The sequence below is a fragment of the Salvia splendens genome, chromosome 15, assembly GCF_004379255.2.
Source record: "Salvia splendens isolate huo1 chromosome 15, SspV2, whole genome shotgun sequence".
Classification (NCBI taxonomy): domain Eukaryota; kingdom Viridiplantae; phylum Streptophyta; class Magnoliopsida; order Lamiales; family Lamiaceae; genus Salvia; species Salvia splendens.
In genome coordinates this window covers 12844530-12864636 of record NC_056046.1, presented here as the reverse complement: position 1 = coordinate 12864636, position 20107 = coordinate 12844530, and the positions used below count along the sequence as shown (strand labels likewise).

At 37.1% G+C, this 20107-nt stretch overlaps 3 protein-coding genes across 7 annotated transcripts; 2 read left to right on the top strand and 1 right to left on the bottom strand.

The window, feature by feature from the left end:
- The first annotated feature begins 1259 nt into the window (after positions 1-1259).
- LOC121766540 (protein ABIL2-like) lies at positions 1260-3728 on the top strand. 3 transcript variants are annotated; one of them, XM_042162799.1, is made up of 10 exons: positions 1260-1278; positions 1489-1599; positions 1679-1761; positions 1843-1993; positions 2146-2245; positions 2339-2422; positions 2815-2875; positions 2949-3037; positions 3275-3372; positions 3436-3728. In XM_042162799.1, the coding sequence occupies exons 2-10, from the start codon at positions 1513-1515 to the stop codon at positions 3616-3618; spliced, it is 936 nt and encodes a 311-aa protein (XP_042018733.1). In that variant the 5' UTR covers positions 1260-1278; positions 1489-1512; the 3' UTR covers positions 3619-3728. The 3 variants fall into 3 exon arrangements, with proteins under 3 accessions (XP_042018733.1, XP_042018732.1, XP_042018734.1); XM_042162798.1 differs by having other exon boundaries at positions 1273-1410; XM_042162800.1 differs by lacking the exon at positions 1260-1278 and having other exon boundaries at positions 1556-1599; positions 1679-1766.
- Positions 3729-3782: 54 nt separating this feature from the next.
- LOC121766541 lies at positions 3783-10011 on the bottom strand. Of its 3 annotated transcripts, XR_006043025.1 has the most exons (10): positions 9788-10011; positions 8815-9088; positions 8592-8663; positions 8271-8345; positions 8058-8155; positions 7273-7502; positions 6582-6692; positions 4553-5519; positions 4418-4479; positions 3783-3917 (listed from the first exon to the last, which is right to left on the bottom strand). XR_006043025.1 is itself a non-coding variant. In XM_042162801.1 (6 exons), exons 2-6 carry the CDS (start codon positions 9047-9049, stop codon positions 7323-7325), a joined length of 660 nt encoding a protein of 219 aa, XP_042018735.1. In that variant the 5' UTR covers positions 9050-9088; positions 9788-10011; the 3' UTR covers positions 7272-7322. The 3 variants fall into 3 exon arrangements, 1 of the variants encoding a protein (XP_042018735.1); XM_042162801.1 differs by lacking the exons at positions 3783-3917; positions 4418-4479; positions 4553-5519; positions 6582-6692 and having other exon boundaries at positions 7272-7502; XR_006043026.1 differs by lacking the exons at positions 7273-7502; positions 8058-8155; positions 8271-8345; ... (1 more) ...; positions 8815-9088; positions 9788-10011 and adding an exon at positions 6864-7246.
- Positions 10012-12247: 2236 nt separating this feature from the next.
- LOC121769060 lies at positions 12248-15437 on the top strand. The gene is made up of 7 exons (XM_042165728.1): positions 12248-13019; positions 13476-13575; positions 13678-13798; positions 13897-14018; positions 14361-14482; positions 14555-14714; positions 15163-15437. Exons 1-7 carry the CDS (start codon positions 12893-12895, stop codon positions 15281-15283), a joined length of 873 nt encoding a protein of 290 aa, XP_042021662.1. The 5' UTR covers positions 12248-12892; the 3' UTR covers positions 15284-15437.
- The last annotated feature ends 4670 nt before the right edge of the window (positions 15438-20107 follow it).

Sequence of the window (20107 nt, the reverse complement as noted above, 5' to 3'; positions counted from 1 at the left end):
GTTGATAACCGAGAAAGGCAGTTCGGTTGATAGCCGAGAAATGCAGTTCGGTTGCTAACCAAGAATGGCAGTTCGGTTTTAGCCGAGCAGCGGTTATAACTAACTTTGGGAAATAGAGTTAGTTGGATTTTATTTCTTGATTGCATCTTGTATAAATAGCTCGATAGAGCTCAGTAGTGAGAGACGCAGAACACAGATTACACACACAATTAGAAGAGAATTCTTGCACTAGCTAGCGTTTGCTTAGAGTGATAGATTGTGAGTGTGAAGTTCTTGTATTGAGAGTTCCATCAATAAGATTCCGGTCATCTTCTCCGTGGACGTAGGTGGATTATCACCGAACCACGTTATATCGTTTGCGTGCTTTATTTCCTCGTTCGTGCGTGTGTGAGATCGGCGGTATCACGACCCAACAATAAAAATGGTTAGTTGAGAAATATGTGGCAGATTATGAATGCATGAGAAGTAATTAAGAAAAATGATTAGTTGAGAAATATGTGGCAGATTATGAATGCATGAGAAGTAATTAAGAAAAATGGTTAGTTGAGAAATATGTGGCAGATTATGAATGCATTAGAAGTAATTAAGATGCTTTATATCTCAGTAAGTGATAAAACAATGTACAATATGACAAACCAAAATGCTTTTGCTGACAGCAAAGTAGATATATTTTGGCTGCCTCCGTCATTTATTTCTTATCAATATCTCTAAATCAAGATATATAATACTAGTATTATTTATTTAGAATTAAAGGCATCTCTCTTATAAAGCAGCTACATCCACCACCATACTCACATGTCCAACAGTAAATTCTTCACACCCAGAAACGTTTATAAAATGCTTATTAGAAAAAAAATTTTAGAGGAATCGTTGTAATTAACATGGAAAAACAATATACTAATTAAAAGATTTCCCATTTGAATGATATCTATGAAATTGAGTGTCATCAAATAAAGAGGCGTGATGAAAACTATGAAGAAAATGATAACATCCAACCATAGATGTAAATCTTGAATTTAGTAATTAAATCCATTATTCATTTCTGCCTTCTGAATTATTATGAGATTTTCAGATGCATCAATCCTAAAGATATTTTGTTGGGCTATTATTTTTTTTATACTTTTCACTTGATTATTTAATACTCCTATGTTAGTAAAATTAATGCTTTCCATATCTTGCAAGCCAACATCCTCTGTAGTAGTCTACACTACATGACACTGTCAGTCTCCATCCCTTTGTGCAGTTATAATCATTCTTCCACTCTCCAACCAAATACATGTAACCCATTTTTCATTTTCAAAGTTAGTTTGATGGATATGTTTTGATGATATTAACTTTTTGCGGCCAACTAGACTACTCTTCTCTCACATCATTTATTGCTTCTATTCAATCTTGCACACTCATTTATTTGTAAGAAATTTATGTCTTATAACTTTTTTGTTGATTCCACTTTGTCCACTTATGGTTTTCCCACATGTTCTTGTTTAGGTACCTTCACACAGAGAGAGAAGAATGGGTTCAATTAGTACCCCTCAAAAGGCTTCCAACTATGATGAAATCTTCATGCAGCGTAGTTTGCAGTTTGCAGAGAGCTTGAAGGTTTTTCCTATCTACCAAAAAAACTACCACTTTGAACCATTATTTTGTAGTGATTCTGATTTGTTTTGGGATTTTTCAGGATCTCAAAGTTTTAAAGAATCAGCTGTATTCAGCAGCAGAGTATTTTGAGTCATCTTATGACAAAGATGATCACCAAATACTGTATGGTATTCTCTGGTTTGCAAAAGTTTGTAACATTTTATTGAATTTGTATATATATTGAGAATGATGATGTGTGTGCAGTGTGATGGAATCGTCGAAAGATTATGTCACGAAAGCTGTGGTGAGCACGGTCGACCATTTGGGGTCCATAGCTGATAAACTCAACAAATTCTTGGATGAGAAGGCTGATGAATTCTCTGCCACAAGTATTAGATTTTCTTGCATTCAACAGGTAAAACTGTTATAACTACTTTGATTAGATTATTCAATTTTATGTAAGAAAGGAAGAAACTAGTGATACTTTAAGAGGTTCATCAATAACAAAAGAAATACCAACAGTTTAAGAGATTTTATTGGTCTTTTTGGGTGTGGGATGTGTTGTAGAAACTTAGCACATTTCAAGGATTCGTCGACTTGAGAGGCGTATCACAACACTCGTTGATGGTTGAAGCTCCCAAGCACCATAAGCAGTACATTGTTCCAGGCAATTATGTTATTCTATTTTCTACTTATCTCAGAATTCAAAATTTGCTTAAATATATATGACATTTATGGATATTTTTTAATTCTGTTGCAGAGTCTTCCGAAATTGGGAAATCGAAGTTGATGTATAGAGATCACGTCTTGCATCCCCGGTATGATATGTATCATACCAAGCAAGGTTGGATATTTTCGTAACTTGTTGGGCATCATCTCTTTATCTTATTTTTGCTGTCTTTTTCATGGATTGTTTGTATGAATAGATGATTAATTTGTGGCATATTCCAATGAATCAAGACATCAAGTAAATAATATTTGTATTAGGTTGTGAAATCATATTCTGACTAAGTAGTTTATGTCCAAGATAAGAATTATCTTATGTGGTGTGTGTGCATCAGATTATATTTGGATTTTTATTGTCTATAACAGAAAATAAAATAACATATTAATTAGTAGTAGGGACTGCATTTAGAAAATTAAAGCTCATTCTGAGGAGATTTAGATTTTCAAGCATCGGATATACTATTTGAACACCAAGTTGCTCAGCAGTAAACTGACTTGTTAGTCATCCAGATACTCCTTCTGCTAAAGCTTTTCAAGCAGCTCGACTAAAGTATCAGCCACCGTTATCAAGGTACAATCTAACACAAAGAAGAACACATTGCATTTTTCACCTCAGACTCATCAAGCCAATCTTACTTGTGCAGAAAAGGACATCCGGGGGTTTCTTTCGACGAACCGTCTCAAAATCCTGCCCACTTTTCTTTCACACGAGCCATGTCTAAGAAAGAAACTGGTTAGTGAGTAAAATCTGAACAATTCTGCAAATTGGCTTAACCGCTTTTGCATATTAGCATCTCCACTATTTCTGCTCTTTCTTTCGTTGATTCAAGATTTCATTCTGTGTCCAAATCACTTGCACTAGTTGAATTGGATGTATGTTAGATTTCTATTTGTATATTGGTAGATAAAACTATGCAGGAGCGTTTTAAAAATTGACTCTTTATGAGGTTAATGTTTTCATGTAAATCAGGGAAGCGTTCAGTTTCACCACTTAGTTTTCCTCTCAAAAGGTCCGGATCTGCTGCTAAGAGATCAGTCTCGCCTACCCCTTTGTACAGTAATCAACAGGTAAGCCAAGAATGAATTACAACATTATGGTTTCAAGTTAGTAATGTAGGAGAACTTTGGTAGATGCAATGGCAGAGACCAACAGAGCCACGAAGAGCTATGTCAGTGAGCAGAATTGGTGACACGAAGAGGGAAGGACAGATGATAGAGTCGTATACCAAAAGAAGTAAGAATCTGTTCAGAGCTTTGCTTAGTGCTCATCGGTCAACAAAAGAGAATCATAAGCTCCAAACAATGTATAGATAGATAGACACTCTTTTGGCTGCTATAAATTTATTATCAAGGCAGCCAGCTATATCAATTCAAAGATATGGTTGTAATAAAGGGTTCCTACGACATCGGAAGTTGAGCTCTTATTTTCACGGTTACAATTAGTATATAGGAGCTTTATGATGATAAGGTCTCAAGCTCTGTGGCACACTATTCTGTCAAGGTTCCTCTCAAAATCCAAGATCAAAACTCGGGATCTCATCCATATCCTTTGTCTTGAGACTTGCCTCTCTGAGATCATTATTGAATCTAGAACTGCTTCCCTTCTTGTGTTTCTGCAGCTAGGCAAAAAGAAACATCTTTATTCACTATATTTTCAAATATGAGGATGCCTTTTCTGTGCTAGATGGCAACTGAAATTTCACTAAAATCAGTGCACCAATAGAGACTTATTGGTTTGTGCTCATGCAGGATATTATTACTGTGAGTTGGTAATTTGTGTATTTCCACTAAAAAAGATTAGTAAGCGAGAATTAGACTAGTCTATGCTTTATCAATAGTCATCCAGAGGTGATAAACCTTCCTATTTCCAAATTTAAATATTTGATCGTTCTTTTAATTTAATTGGCTTCTAGCTAACTTTGCTAAAGGTTTAAGTGAACGCATATTCAAAAAACCCTCAGTAGCTCTATGCATAAAGGACACAAAGGACTACATGTTCAAGTTAATTAAGCTAGCCATCTCATAAATTTAACTAGCAGGTTTGCAGTTTAACTACCAAAGCATTGAAGTATTAGTCAATTAAACTTTAAATCAAGATGTTTCAGAATTTCACCTCGGCTGATTTCCTGAAGCTCAAACCAATGTTTAGTGCAGCATTTGATCCAACTACAACCTCTGCAAGATGAAAATGCAATCAACCATCATCAATAATTTGTCCGGTGATGGGGGATGTATAGCAGTAACTCACCTTCACATGGGAATATGTTTTCTTCTTCTTGATTATTGCATGTTCTGGTGAGATCTATGACTTCCTTTTGGCAATCAGCATTCACTGCAGCAGCGGCTTCTTCATGAAGACTTCATAGATGAAGAACGTGCATCATAGACAGGAGATGTAAAGTTCACTGTTTGTGGTCTGTAATTAAAAAAAAAGCTTCGTTAGTACAGTGTAACTCGGTTAATTAAATACTATAAGACAGGTATGCCACAGTCAAGAGGAAACAAGTTTGCATCATCCGAGCAAAAGAATCTTGGGTGTTTTCAGCCATCAGAGATTCAGTATTAGCTTAACAGACAGGAAGCATTGCCAGAATTATTTCATGTTTATATCAATGCTAATTTTGATACCAGAGCACTTCACCTTAGAAAGTCAATTTACTTTTAGTAAGGAACTAGTGTAATCTCTCAATGACAGAACTAAAGAACCACTCTTGACTCTTTCATTGAAGAGACTTGTCTACATAAACATCTTAAAACTAGTATCAGTTCCTAGAGAAGTTGTGCTCCAGTTGCAGATGCTACAGAAACCAGAGGCATCTTGTTCAACCAAACCAAAATGTGGCATGATTAAGACAATTCCTCTTTTTGCCTGATACACAAATACAACAGCATGAATGCAAATTTATACCTGAGATGAAAGCTAGAAGATCTAGCTGGAGGTACTCTTCCATTTTCAGGAATTTCACTCTTTTCAGTTTTTATCTCGACTTCAGTAGGTTCAGATTTTATAACCTTAATCACGATATCATGCTCTGACCCTTTTTGTCTCAATTCCTGTCTTGCAGTTCCACTGCATTCTTCCTCTTTTATATGATTATTGGTACCAGACAGAAACTTTGAAGGATGTGACACAGCACATTCCTCGGTAAAAGGCTTATTCACAGAGACAGTCTTCCCCTCACTTGGTTGTCTGAGAATGGACAATATATCGCAGACTGTCATAGAATTAAAATACTTTTCAGTCTTCAATTATAGGACAGCAGAAAAAATGTTGTAAAATGGAATTAAAAAATCCTATTTCTTTCTTATAAATCTGATATGAAGACTAATAAGTGCTTTTTATAATTTCATGTCGGTTGGCGGAAAAGAAAACAAGACAAGAAACCAATATCCATGACTTGACAGAGGGTATTAGAAGTATTTTCTGTAAACAGAAACTATAATGAATGGTTCATCATGAAGGTAGATGAGCTATGGTTTCCACGTGCACTATTTTAACAGCAAATGGGAGCATGATCAGGTCATATTTAATTTATTGCACGGTGCTCAAAAAAATCCTTGGCACCAATCTCATTATCTCAGTGACTCCGAAGTCCAAACGGATTGCTTAAGAACTTATCTAATGCATAATGGAACTTAATTGTTAAAAGTAAATGTGTCTTCCTGAAAAACTGCACTGCTGGAAATGCATGAAAAAAGCATTGTTATTGTCATACTAAATGTAACAAACTATGGATTTTGTTCAAGTGGCATTGCCCTCAAATGAAAGAAAAACAATCACAATCAAGGAGAAATATAAAACATAGTAGTATGTAAATCACCATTTCAAGATAATAGAAGACTATAAAATGGTGGCCTGCAGAGCTTAGTTTGAATTTTTATGAGTCAAGTCTCTATTATCTAAGAAAGGTTCATGAGAAATTAATCACACAAACAGTAACATTATCAAAGCAGAAATCAGCTTATCGCTAAACAACGTTCGTATCATGAGAGGACAAGACACAGAATATTTTGCAATTGGCTTAAGATAAATTACTAGAAGCAAATTTCTGTCTCTCGGAGCTCCTTTAGCATCTGCCTTCTGGTACCAGTAATCAGATATATATGAAACTAATAGGCAGACTAAATGTTAAGCTCATTATTTTTCTCATTTACTGCACTGAACACAAGTAAGCTAATACCCAAAATAACTAAAAAGTTTCTTTAGATTGAAAGTAGACTTTCAGAAAAGAGTATGAGATCCTATGGTTGTGCTTTCATATCAAGAGACCTCTTACCAGAACGTTTAGGCTCTGCATCTCCCACATATAATTTGATGTTTTCTGACTTGTAGCTTGGATCACTTAATTTAGTAAGTTTCCCTTGAGAGGTGCCACCTGGTGTTTTTCCTTGATACCCAAGACAATATAAGTTGTGAGAAAAGCTATAAGAAATCTGATTAGATTTGAAGAATGAAGACTGAAGACAGCAAATTTCCAAGTGATTATACAGGATGAGGGAGATGCAAGGACTGCTAATTAAGTGTTATTTCAGCTTTAAATTGCAGTTGAAGTGCTTACACAAAATCCGAAAGAAAGATGATGATTCAGATTGCAGCAGTACATGATAAGAAAATTTTAAGAACACTGTTGGATTTGCACTATAGACCCTTTTAACTTCATAACAGAAAAGATATCCAACTAAAAAAACCAATATGATATATGGTGTATTCAGCTAATGCCAACTGAAGTTTCCCATTGATAAGCTAAAGTTGAAAATGACATCTTCCAGTGACTGGTTCTATTTGTTCATCCTGTGCTAAAAATCTAGTTTTGACATGTAGCAGTGTGGGGAGTTTACTAAATAGAAATGAGCCAAGCTCTAATATGAACAACTAAGTAATAAGAGCACATGAAGATTCAACTAGAAGTGATACAACATTCTACTTTACCCAAAAGCAGGGTTATAACATGGAAGGAGGGTAAATACCAGCAGGAAAAGTTTTAATAGTCGGGATTTTGGTATGGCAATCCACGAAATTACTTTTTCCAGCTATTTACGTGAATGTTTAAGTCAGTTGGTTGCGTGTGATCTTCTTCCTGCTCTCCAATATCTACTAAATGACCATCCAAAATTAGTGATTCACCAGAGCAAATTTTTTCATCCTTTTTCAGAAACCTGCCATCTAAGTGTCTCCTGTTTGTATCGTAGAGCTTAACCTGAAGTAAATTAATCAAGAGTCAAATTAGAGTTGCTTAAAATAGGAGTTGTTAAAAACAAACTACACTTGATAAAAACAAAATACAAGAGGAAGGAAATGCAACTGAGTTATACTTCAATAAGATAAAACTCAACTCAATGGCAACTTCTTATTATCCTGGACACTGGATAACAGTCTACATGAGCAGCATATACTAAAGAAATATCTTTTGATTTCTTGTGATGCAGTACAGAATACAATGAGGGATAGTCTTATTAAAACATAGAGTGATAGTAAGAAATCAACTAAATAAATATTCTTCATCTTCCTTTGTAACACAAAGCACGTGAGGAACTTATTTTTCAAAAGATTAAACTCTGGTAGGTAAGAGGAAACAAGAGAAGACAGAAAAAAGTTGAAAGGAATTGTAAAACATTGATCTATAGTTGCATAATAAGTGTACTGATTACCATTTTATGTGATGCAGTTTACCATTCACAAAAGCATGTGCATGATCACAGATGAGGTTATGCACAAAAAGAAAAGAAACCTAGCTAGTTATACTAGTTGATACCTGTCTTCCTTGTGATCCACGAATTATAAGCTGTAGAAAGCCATCATGATATTTCTTTGCCTTTTGTGTTATTTGTGACGTGTTCAAGACCTGCCATTCTTTACAGAAGAAAATGTTTTATCTTTTTTAATTTCAAGGACTTCTCGAAGAATTAAAAGAATAACTAGATAAATCCAAAAGAATAAATGGACTTATGGTAAGCTAGCAATCTACCTTTTGTGCTGAGTGTTGTCATATCCATACAATTTGGTGAGGAACCAAACTTATTCATTTCACTTTTCTTGAAATCTAAAATAAGCATCAGTTGAAAGTCCAGTTAATAATTAAGAAAGCCGGATGGAATCAATGATCAGCACCAATACACTATATGGACAACATTTATTCATAAGAGGCATTATACAAATCTTAGCTGCTGCCTTCTCCCACAACCACCAAGATGTGCTGTTTTTTAACTTGATACATCCAATACGAAAAATATGTGGATAAATTTTAACTATAAATTAAAGATGAAAGGATGGATATTTTTAAACTAACCTCTGATCATTTTCTGTGAAGGGCTTATGTTAATGACTCGCCCTTTTCTTTTCCCAACCAGAGGCTTCCTATCTTTTCCAGAAGCAAAAAAGTGTACAGTTATTTATCATGAGGCAATGCACGAAATACAAATTTTCTCCAATTTTGACAATTTCATGGAAAACAAACAGTATAATTAAAGAAGATTAACCAAAAGATTAAGGTAATGGAGTCTATATATTACTTTGGGAGTTGTAGTAACATGAACTGGGTGTTTCTGTAAATTTCCCACCCTGATCTTGAGATTTCAAAATAGATGTATGTTGATGGCCTTGACATAGCTCACCAAGGTCAGCAAGGTAAGAACCAAATGTGATAGTTTCACCAGATGTGATGAGATCACCTTTCTTCACAAACCTAGTCTCCAAGAGCTTGTCCCATTCATCATACATCATGAACTGATCATGATGGCATTTCATATTTGAACCAAACAGCGATGGCACTAATGCATATCATGGCTGAAACAAAACATTAAAAAAAAAATCTGGAACTGAGATTCTGAATTGATAAAATGTCTTCTCAAAACATATGCCATCTCATCTGGAAAAGACATTTAGCTAACCAGCTCAATAACAAAACCTAGTTGAAATATTACATCTGGAGGATATCTGGCTCTCATTATCTTTCGATAGTTAATATGAACTAAACAACTTAACATCACTTCACTTACAAGTGGCTGGTACTGTGTCTGCAATGATATTAACAATTCAATTTAACTAAAAAAACAGAAGGTAGAAAAGTTGAATGGTTTAAAAATTTTCTGATAGCATTACAACATAACAGGCGTGTTTTGAAAAACTGTATGATTTGTGTTACAGAAACTGTAAGCTGATCAGACTATCTCAATATGTATTAGCAATTAACTCAACAAGATTATCAGCAAAGGTAACCAACCTAACCTGGCATTACGAATTAGAAGGTCGCATTTAAATTTTCCTCTATTTACAACACTGCCTTCTTTCACAGATAAAATACCACATGCGATGGAGCAAGAGAGGGGAGTAACTATGGCAAAATGCAATCAGAGATAATACTTAAGTAGAACCGTGCACCATAATATGAGATCAGCAAACACTCACCCTAAATCCAATTGGCATAACAATGATATGCATAAAATAGATCAATGTTGTATGATTCCTTTGGGGATGAGGAAAAACCTTATTTCGAGATGATTGAACAACTAGAAGGCCGTCGTGATAGACTTTCCGCTTCTGCTTAACGTGATTCGTGTACGTTACGATCCACCGCTGAGCTTCCTCCATTGCGAGGCAGAGACTGATTTTGTGCTTGTGCGGATCGATTACCGGAAACTTAGTTCAATTCTCTTAGAATTTAAGATAGGGAACGTATTCGCAATAGGAAGAGGCGTATGGAAAATGCGGCGTTTGGCGTGTTACTACTGGCGGGAACTGAAATACTCCATGTAACAATTTCAGTTTATATATGGTTTTGTGTTAGTGTAGGCATTAATATATAAATAAAAATGTAAAATTTTACTAACTAAAGGTCAAATGTGGTCCTAAACATATGGTGGTTTTACGATTTTGGTCATAAACATTATGTTTTGAATTATTACATCCCACATATTTGAACTCGGGCCACAATCAGTCCATTTTGGACGGCTCCGTTAAAAGTAACAGTCAATGGCTATTTAGCCGATTTTTTACCGGATTAAGCATTTTTTAGATTTTTTTATTATTTCAAAAAATAAAAATTAGTATTGTTCTAAAAATTAAAATTAAAAATCCAAAACATTTCTCCCCAAGCCGCCACGACTCCCGCAATGGAAGATCGCAATAGGCCTGTCACAGGCCATCCCGCCCCAAATTCACAGCCCAAAGGCTACTCAGCCGTTGCCGGTCCACCGCCAGTCGGCACCGCTTATCCTTACGGAACAGAAATATACTTCTCCACTCATCTTTATCACTTACAACCACCACACGGATCAATCCACCACAGATCCAAATCCTAAGCTCAAAATCAAGCACATGAACGCACCAAAAAAGGATAAGTAAGCTTTTTCAAATGGTTTTTTCATTTCCTTTATGCTCCCCTTCATTCCAATACTGTTCAGCCAAAGTGTATGCTCCTTTCAAACTCTAATTCAATGGAGTAATTGAGGATTTAAAATAAACCCTAATTTAAACCCAAATTCAGTTGAAATGCTGGAAATTAATTAATGCAAATTGGAGCTGTAATTGACAGGTGTTGTCGGTGGAGGTGGGGGTGGTGCCAGAGGCGGATGGGAGCGAGAGCGCGACGGTGGCAGCGGCGGTGGGACGGACAGAGAAGCGAGGGTGATGGGTACAGGAGAAGAGGAAGAACAAGAGGTTCGAGAAGACGATCCGGTAAGCGGAGACGAGGCCGAGAATCAAGCGGTCGAGCTGGAGGTGGAGTCTGCGACGTACAGCGTTGTTCCGAGCTTCTAGTGAGATCCAATTAGATGATTTTCAGCAAGGTTTTATTGGACCAATGAAGATGATGATGATGAAGAAGAATTTGCGTTTGTAAATATTGTGCTCCTCTTTTGTGAAGTTTTCTATTTCTCTGAAGAAGAAGATGATGATTGATGATGAATTTCTATGAAGAAGATGACGATGAAGTATTTTTGTTTTGCATTATGTATTTTAATTTCACTATTTTACTAATAAAAATTAATGAGATAATTAGGGCGCTAATAATCTCATTTGATAACTTAATTGGGTCAAAACTGGTTTAAAAGACGTTGACCGTCTACTTTTAACGGAGACGTCCAACATGAACTGATTGTGGTCCGAGTTCAAATGTGTGGGATGCAATAATTCAAAACATAATGTTTAGGACCAAAATCGTAAAACCGTCATATGTTTAGGACCATATTTGACATTTACTAAAATTTTAATAAATAAAACAAGCAAAAGATATTGGATAAAAAACAAGTAGTACTATAACAAAAAAATATACTATGAATTTGAACAAAGCGAATCAAAACACTCATAGCGATGTTTTCAAAATTCATTCAATCTCATCTTTACATTTTTTATTCAATGACATTCTCTATATTAAAATTTAGTTATACATTAATCACATTAATGGATGAGTAATACTAGTACTCCACTTAAGTATTCCATACAAGTAAAATGGGCGTGTATCTTTTGGAATACAAATTTAGAGCATCTTCAATCATTTATATTGAATCTAAATCTATTTTAATGTAAATGCTACGTTAAATAGTAATTTTACCCTAATCATTTATGTTAAACTTAAAATGAATATGTACATTTTTTACTTACAAAATTTGAAAGGTGATTTGAGTTGTTTTAGGGTAAACTTAGATAGGTTACTCAAAAAAAAAATAGAGATCATCTCTAATGACACACTAAAATCTAAAATGAGATAGGTAATTAGCTTCAATAATACTCTAAAATTAATCCCGTTTTTAGTTTTTGAGTGAAAATACATATCTTTAGGTTTACGCTAAACAAAACCATAAATTTGTGAGTAATAAATGTATAATATAGAGACTATTTTTTTAGATTTAAATTTAGTATAAATAATTGGAGTAAAATTATATTTGTCATTTAATGTGTTTGAGTTTAGTGTAAAGCGTTGGATATGCTCTTTAATATACTTGGGATTAATTGTTGAACAAAAGCCTCTAGAACCCTAGCTCTCCATTTGTTGATTTCTATTTTCAATTCTTCACACAATCTACGACAACCACTCACTCAAACACAGAGCCTCGATTTCTCTTGATCTGCTGCTAATATCGATTTCAGCACACGGATCTATCTCAATCAAAATATTCCTCCTCCTATTTCTGCAAAACTCCCTGATTTCATCTGCATACATCAATTATTTCACCCGAAAGCTACGGTGCATAGAATAGCATATGATTATTGTTTGATCGATCGGTTCACGCTGTTGTGCCTTTGGAGAAGGAAACGGGACTGAGCCGAAGCTCTGCACCTGCTTCCGTGCTCGTCGATTTAACAGCTACCCTCCGCCGCCGGAAAGAGGCGCGCCGCTGCGCTGCAGTTGAACGACAAATTACCATCCAAAAGCTCTCACTTTAGGGGATTGAAGAGCTCGTTACCCGAAACGATCAGTGAGCTAACGAGTGCGTGGACGACGGCGAGCCGAAGATACCAGCAGACCTTCTCTGCCTTCAAAAAATAAAGTGGAAACAAATCCTCAATCTTAACTCCCCAAAAAAGGAGTAATTAGAAAATCACGCGATCACTCGGAATTTTGCCTTTGATCCATCCGCCTCGCCATTGAGAATGAGGAAACGGACGGCGACAGCATGGGGTGTCGCAATCCTTTGTTTTGTGGTACTAATGTTAGTGACTCCAGCAATTCCGCAGTCTCAAGAATACCACAATTTCGCCGATCAGCGTGAATTCTTAGGTGATTTTTTATTTGCTCGTTTTTCAACCTTGAATTTTATTAGTAGTACTAGTATTTGTTTCAGATAATTGATCTCATTTCTGAGTGCAGTAGTACTGTAGTAGTAGTTTTGTGGGAGTTCCGTCGTTCTGAAATTTGGGGGTTTCTAGAATTGACAGATGATGTTCCTTTTCCGGTATTCAATTTTTTGTCACTTGCATATTTTTCTCACTTAACCTGATTCTTCGTATATAAAACTATTTTTTTATGAATTTGCGTAGCCTTGTATTCAATTGAAAGTTAAATCACGCGTTCGTCTACGGCCTCGTTTCCACACTGTTTCTGGTGGTGTACCAAAGTGTTATAATTATTTTAGTTTATGACAACATAGTTTTTACTTTATCCTAAAAGAATATAAAGAATTTACATCCGTAGCTGCTATAACAATTTTTTGGTTTGTCATTTCATCTTTTTCAGGAATTCCTAATTTCTTGAACGTGATATCAAACTTCCCCTTCCTCGTAGTTGGCGTAGTTGGCCTTGTACTTTGCTATTACGGGAACTACTTTAAGCTAAGGTGCATATATTCATGATTTTTTAATTTTTTCCGTGACTCTGTAGTTTCTTTTTGACGGTCACTTTCTAACTGCTAATGATTACTCCATTTATGATCTAAAAGCTTGCCAGGTGAGCTTTTTGGCTGGACATTCTTCTTCGCAGGTGTGGCGGCTGTTGGTTTTGGTTCTTCTTACTATCACCTGGAACCTAATGATGCCCGCCTTGTGTGGGATCGCTTACCTGTAAGCTTTCTTTAAATATATTATGTCTAGTTCAGTTTAAGTACCTGCTTCAATTTGTAACAGATCTTAAGAATGACCCTTGCAATGTGGTAATGTAGATGACTGTGGCGTTTACATCTATCATTGCTATATTCATCATTGAGAGAGTGGATGCACGTAAGGGAACCTTTTCTATTATACCTCTAACCTTGGCGGGTGTAGTCAGCATTTTATATTGGAGGTAAGCTTACTTGTATAGTATGAGATGGTACCTTGGTTGTTAATGACATGTGATCCTATTCTATTTTTACTTGCATACATTTTTGTTGCCATAAACGATTAGTACAAGTTTAACTTAGAAGGTATGGGTTGATTATGGATTAAGCAGTGAACTTGCTTTTATATTGTATGTACATGTCCGACTTCCAAATCTCTTGCTCAGATTTTATATGATCACGAAATTTGACAAGTGGGATGTGGCTGTGGTGGTTGGTAGGCATATAATTACTGACATTGTACTTAAGCTTTAGATTGTTAGCTTCCTTCATCTGCATAAGAGCTATTTGCTGTCCTTTTCTTACAGGTTCTTCGACGACCTCCGTCCATATGCTGTGATCCAGTTTGTTCCATGCATTGCTATCCCATTAATGGCTATATTACTACCTCCCATGTACACACATTCCACATATTGGTTATGGGCAGCAGGTCTGTATTTGAAATCCTGCAGCCCCTTCAATGAGTTTTCACATTCTCAAAATAGCTTCATCATCTTTGCAGGGTTCTATATCTTAGCCAAAATTGAGGAAGCAGCTGATGTACCTATTTATAATGTTACCTTCCACATTATGAGTGGGCACACACTTAAGCATTTATGTGCTGCTCTTGTCCCTGTATTCTTGACTCTTATGCTTGCAAAGAGGGAGGTTGCTGAAGAAAGGTATCATTTTATTTTACAGATGCTCTTATTCAACCGTAGCATGAGATGAGTGCATTAACTGAATTCCGAGGAATTTATGCAAAATCCTGTGCAAGTGTGCTTCCTTCCAATACAACAAAGACAAGAATCCTCCTATGGGCTATAAAACATGCAAATGTAGTTTATATGCAAACTGAAAACATAAGTTGCTTGTTTGGTCTATTTAGGAGATTGGCTTTAAGCTTAGTTGTGATTTTTTTAGGCTTGCGATCACATGATCGTTTCTAAATGAGCTGTTGTTGAGTAATATATGGAATGTAGATTATTGACATATGTGTCAACAGCGATTGCAATCTTTAACTATATGAGCCAGAAGTTTGCATACAAAGAAATTGGCAACAAAAATGACTAATAATTGTGTTGGTTTTCTACCTGTTGACTGACGAGTTGCTTATTACCTTGTGTTCAGGGTCAGCTTACTGCAGATGTGGAAAGTATCATGGACAAAGGTTAAGTTGAACAATGCCAATGTGGAGACTATCTCATGCGAATACTCTGTCGCACCAGGGGATGAGGGAGGAACGAGATAAGCAATAACTCACCACTTTTTATGACTTTTTGTAAACTTTGAGCCGAGCTTCTCACTTCCTAAAGAATGCTAACTCATCTCTGACTTGAATTACGTAAATATATAAACGCTGTAGTTTTTCTTCAAAAAGTGAAATAAAGGTACTTCGACTACTATCTTTCCATGCGGAAACTTATCTTGGGCTAATATTCTTGCTGTTCACCTGTAACTTCATTGCATCAACACTATATTCTATTGTTAAGAATGCTTGAAAGGCCCATTGCATCAGCAAGTAGTTTCTCTCTGGAGAAAAAAAGGGTCTTACTCTCTATGCAAGTAGCTGCAAATTAAATCCAATGCGTTGACAATGAATCGCAAGTCAATTGGTAACATGCTTGTTTCTCTTCCGATTAATAAATCTAGAGTCTGGTTCACCTGTGCATCAGTGTGCATGTGCTTGATTTGTTATTCAAAAATGTCACGTGTTTCTTTTCTCCCTCTTGGTTTAGTTGTCCAAACTCCGTGTTCAACTGTTCATGTTACATTGCAACAGTATGTTATTTTGTGATGTCCCCATACTCTCTTTCATTTGATTATTTGTCTATTTCAATTGTATTTGTGTTAAATATGATATCAGTCCCTGTTCATGGAATAATTTCAGGAAATAAATTAGAATAAAATCAGCCCCAAGAGTTAAGACTGTGAAATACTATGATTATGCACTATTTTAAGTAAGTAGGATTTGGAGGGATTTGAATAAATTAGATTTAATTTGAATAAATATGATGTGATTTGAATCAATTGGGAATTTATTGGAATCATATAGGTTCAAGTTTGGTGGGATTATTATATTGTAAACTCCTATATAACCTATGGAGGTTTTTGAGAAACGTATCCAGAAAAGATCAATTGTTATCGGTGTATAAGGTAGGCCTCGATGAGAGGATTATTGGCCTCCTGAGAGGATTGTCTCTTTCATTTGTTTCTGTATTTCGAGTTAAGTTATATCTCAATCCAGTTTCTATTCATACATATTTTCTTCTTGCCTTTACTTCATATCAAAATATGTGCCGCTACTCTACTCACAATAGCAACAGCTCAGCCTAAAATTCTTCCTGTCACATCATTTGACTTTTTCCACGGCCTAGCCAATACCCTAGCCTTCCCACAGCCAGCCTAGCTGTAATACACTGTATCTTCGAGTTTATAAATAATATATTATTGAGAATAATTTATTTGTTGTCAAAAAGTATTTTTTGAAAATTGTTATTATAATTTTGAACTAATGAGTTTGATTTCCAAATGTTTTACCCGGTTGTCCTATTTAGACAGAGGATGTGCACTAGCAAATTAAATAAGGTTCAAGTGTTTATATATGGTCTATTGGTGAAATTGGTAATCGTACAGTAATTTGAAATGAAATTACAAATTTAGAGAAATTGATCAAAGTCTTATATGGCTTTTTTTGTGTTCTTTGTGTGTGTGGGTTTAGTAATTTGATATAGTTAAATGTTTTGAACAATATAAATAATTATATTTGTATGATATCTTTTTTATGGTTATAAAAAAGGGAAACTAATCTATCCAATGTTGAGCGTCTTCACGAAAGTCTTTGGAATATGGGTGTCTGATCCTTATGGACTAATGGAAAGAGTACAACCTGTAAATCTGTCGTGGGGCATGGAAGGTTTTGATCCTTTTGCCACCTTGGGTAAATACCATCGGCGATATAGTACCCCAATGTGTTATTAACGGTCGTTGACGATGAAGTCGATCGCCGGTGCTACACTGTTTAAAAGATTTTGAAGAGGGGGAAGAGTAAAGCATGTTCAAGTCGTTGTTGGATCCGGTCGCATCGAAATATGCATGTTAAATCCATAGGCAGTAGTCGGCGACCGCTTCAAGGATTAGCGTTGGGTCGCCGCCTTTGTGGCCACTTAAGTGTTGCCCCTCCAAGTAGTAGGGTAATTCTTCCACTTCCAATGCATGCAGTCAATGCTGCTAAGCATGCCGGGAAATCCGTGAACTGTTTCGTGAAGATGAAACATCCATTGACAATATTCGGTGGTGGGTGCCCGAAGGAATTTCTCCCCGAAAGCAGCACCAAGGGCAACACACAAATTTTTGAGGCATAGGATTTCAGTGGGCTCCCCCACATTCAAATACTAATATATGCCGATTGCCCGATAGCAAGTTGTCGAATGGTAGAAGTACACTTCTGCAACGGTGAGTGACTTTGCCGACCTGTTGCGTGTGGATGTGATTGGAAGTATTCATCACGAGCGCAGCGGCAAGCACGTCGCTGGTTGTGCCGACCACGACTCCACCATCCCAGCGAAATTATACTTTAGCAATCAATATGATATAAACACTATACATAGTTTGGTAACTATTTACGAAATTAACCTATTATTTTGACTACTAAGACAATGTTCTTACTCGTTATTAATTAATTAATTAAAGCTTGATAAAATAATCTAGTGATCATACGTAAGTCAATATCCAACTTAAATTAGTAATATTAGATATAGTACAAAGCTCCAATTGTATACGCTTAAAGCGTGCTCCCATCATGGACGATGATCTAATCAAAGTATGTACAAACTTACATTGACGATATATGTAAGGTGTTTACGTGCATTTGGAAAACAATAATTTATAATCTAATGCACCGAAAACATTCAGTGTAGTTTTGTTTCTTTCCTTTTCATGTTACAACAAAGTGTATTTGGATCAAAATTTCAAGGAAACAAGCATAAAGCTAAAAATAGGTAAACACTGAGGATTATGACTGAAACCATCTCTTAAGGCTCTTAGTGCCTTGCTTTTTGCTTTCAGATTGAGTAGAGCTGCTTCCAGTGAACTTGGACCTGTACTGTTCAATCAGCTTGTCCAGTTTCTCAGTTACATCACGCCCCTCTGGGTCGCTTGTCACGCCCGCATTTCCTAAGGATAGGAAGTACGGTGGACCGCGACTAGGGGAGGAATAAAGAAGCGGGGAAGAGAGGGGAGAACAAGAATACTTGACCCGAAAACGTTTAATTAGAGGAAGTTCACTTCAAAACAATGTACTGTAGTGACATTTCTAAAGTTAAAGTAAACAGAGTTTAAATGAAAACATTGTATCGGATTACAAAGCAGCGGAAAAGACCAAGAGATAGATAATGCCGGGTATGACGACACGACACCATCCAAAAGGCAAAGTAAAAACACAATTTTGACTTTAATTGCTCAACATCCGTCATCCCCATCGTCGCTCAACCTGCACATTAAGAAAACAACATGCAGGGCTGAGTACTTATTGCACTCAGTGGACACACGCCAAAATCATAGTTTGTCATGCCATATCAGTGTAACCTTGGGGTTTTAAGTGTAAGAAAATAACCCAAGTACACTAAAACATATTTCATAAATTCGACTGTGCAGTCATTTTCAGATATTGCCACCCTTATTCCCACCATCATACACTATCTGATCCAACGGGTGACAAGGGGCGTGGCCACACCCCAGGTCAACTAGACCGGCCAACTTGCTCTCAGATGGCTCCCGATCTCGTGTACACTAGCCTGAGGGTTCGCAGCCCAACAGACCCGAATTCGATTAAACATATGTGGTAAACCACTTCAGATAGGTTTCAAAACAAAACAGTTGGCAAGACAAACAGTTCATCTCCATAAACATTTCCGGAACAACGTCCGTATTAAAGATAACCCACAAAATAGTAGGGTAGAAAAGCCCACCTCAATTGCTTAGCTTTTAAATAGTTCCCTTCTTCAACCACAATTTCCTCGTAAAAGATCACCCTTTTGAAAGATAAATAAATATCATAATTAGAGTCAGGAAAGACGAGGTTTAAAAGACAATGCATGATTCCTACGTGGATGACTTCAACATCTAGCACGTTACACGTACACACACTTAACAACATCTTATAAGCCAATCACACAAAATCACACGTCCGGAACACACCACGCACGCACCCGACACGCATACAACATACTCAAGACGCGCACACGACACACACGCAACACTCATACTCCCGGCATACCCTCACTGTGCAAACGGCTCACTTGGCTCGGAAAAGGTTCGGAAAAAGGATCGGCGTCTCGGCCTGGCTCGGTGTCTCGGCCGCCTGGCTCGGCACCTCGGCCGGCTGTCTTGCCGCCTGGCTCGGCACCTCGGCCGACTGTCTCGGCCGCCTGGCTCGGCACCTCGGCCGACCGTCTCGGCCGCCTGGCTCGGCACCTCGGCCGACCGTCTCGGCCGCCTGGCTCGGCACTGGCTCGGCGTCTGTCTCGGCATCTGGCTCGGCACCTTGCGCGGCACCTGTCTCGGCACTGGCTCGGCACCTGGCGCGGCACCTGTCTCGGCACTGGCTCGGCACCTGGCCCGATCAAGTGTACACCCGTTTTCCCCCAACCCACGATTCTCAAACCTTATACGACATTCCCACCATACATTCTACATCCCAAAACACACCCAAACCCATGGGATCAACCCTTCAAAACTCTCCACAACACTGCCCTAGGCCGAACCCCAAAACTCTCGGCCAACACACACAAACCACCCGAACCAAACGCTGTTTTCCCCGAGCCATCCCCTGGCCAAACACATCCACATACCTCACACTATCGAAGCACCCAGAATCACCCCCATTGCACACAAATACATCCCCCAAAAACATACATCCATCAGAAAAGCGCAGTTTACTTACAAAAATCATTATAAAATCATCCGACATCCAATGAAGCTGAAATTTACACACCACACAGAAGACACACCAAAGTTTAAACAGTTAAAATTTCGTACTAAAAGGAGATCGTTTGCTCAGTCAAAAAGGGGTCGG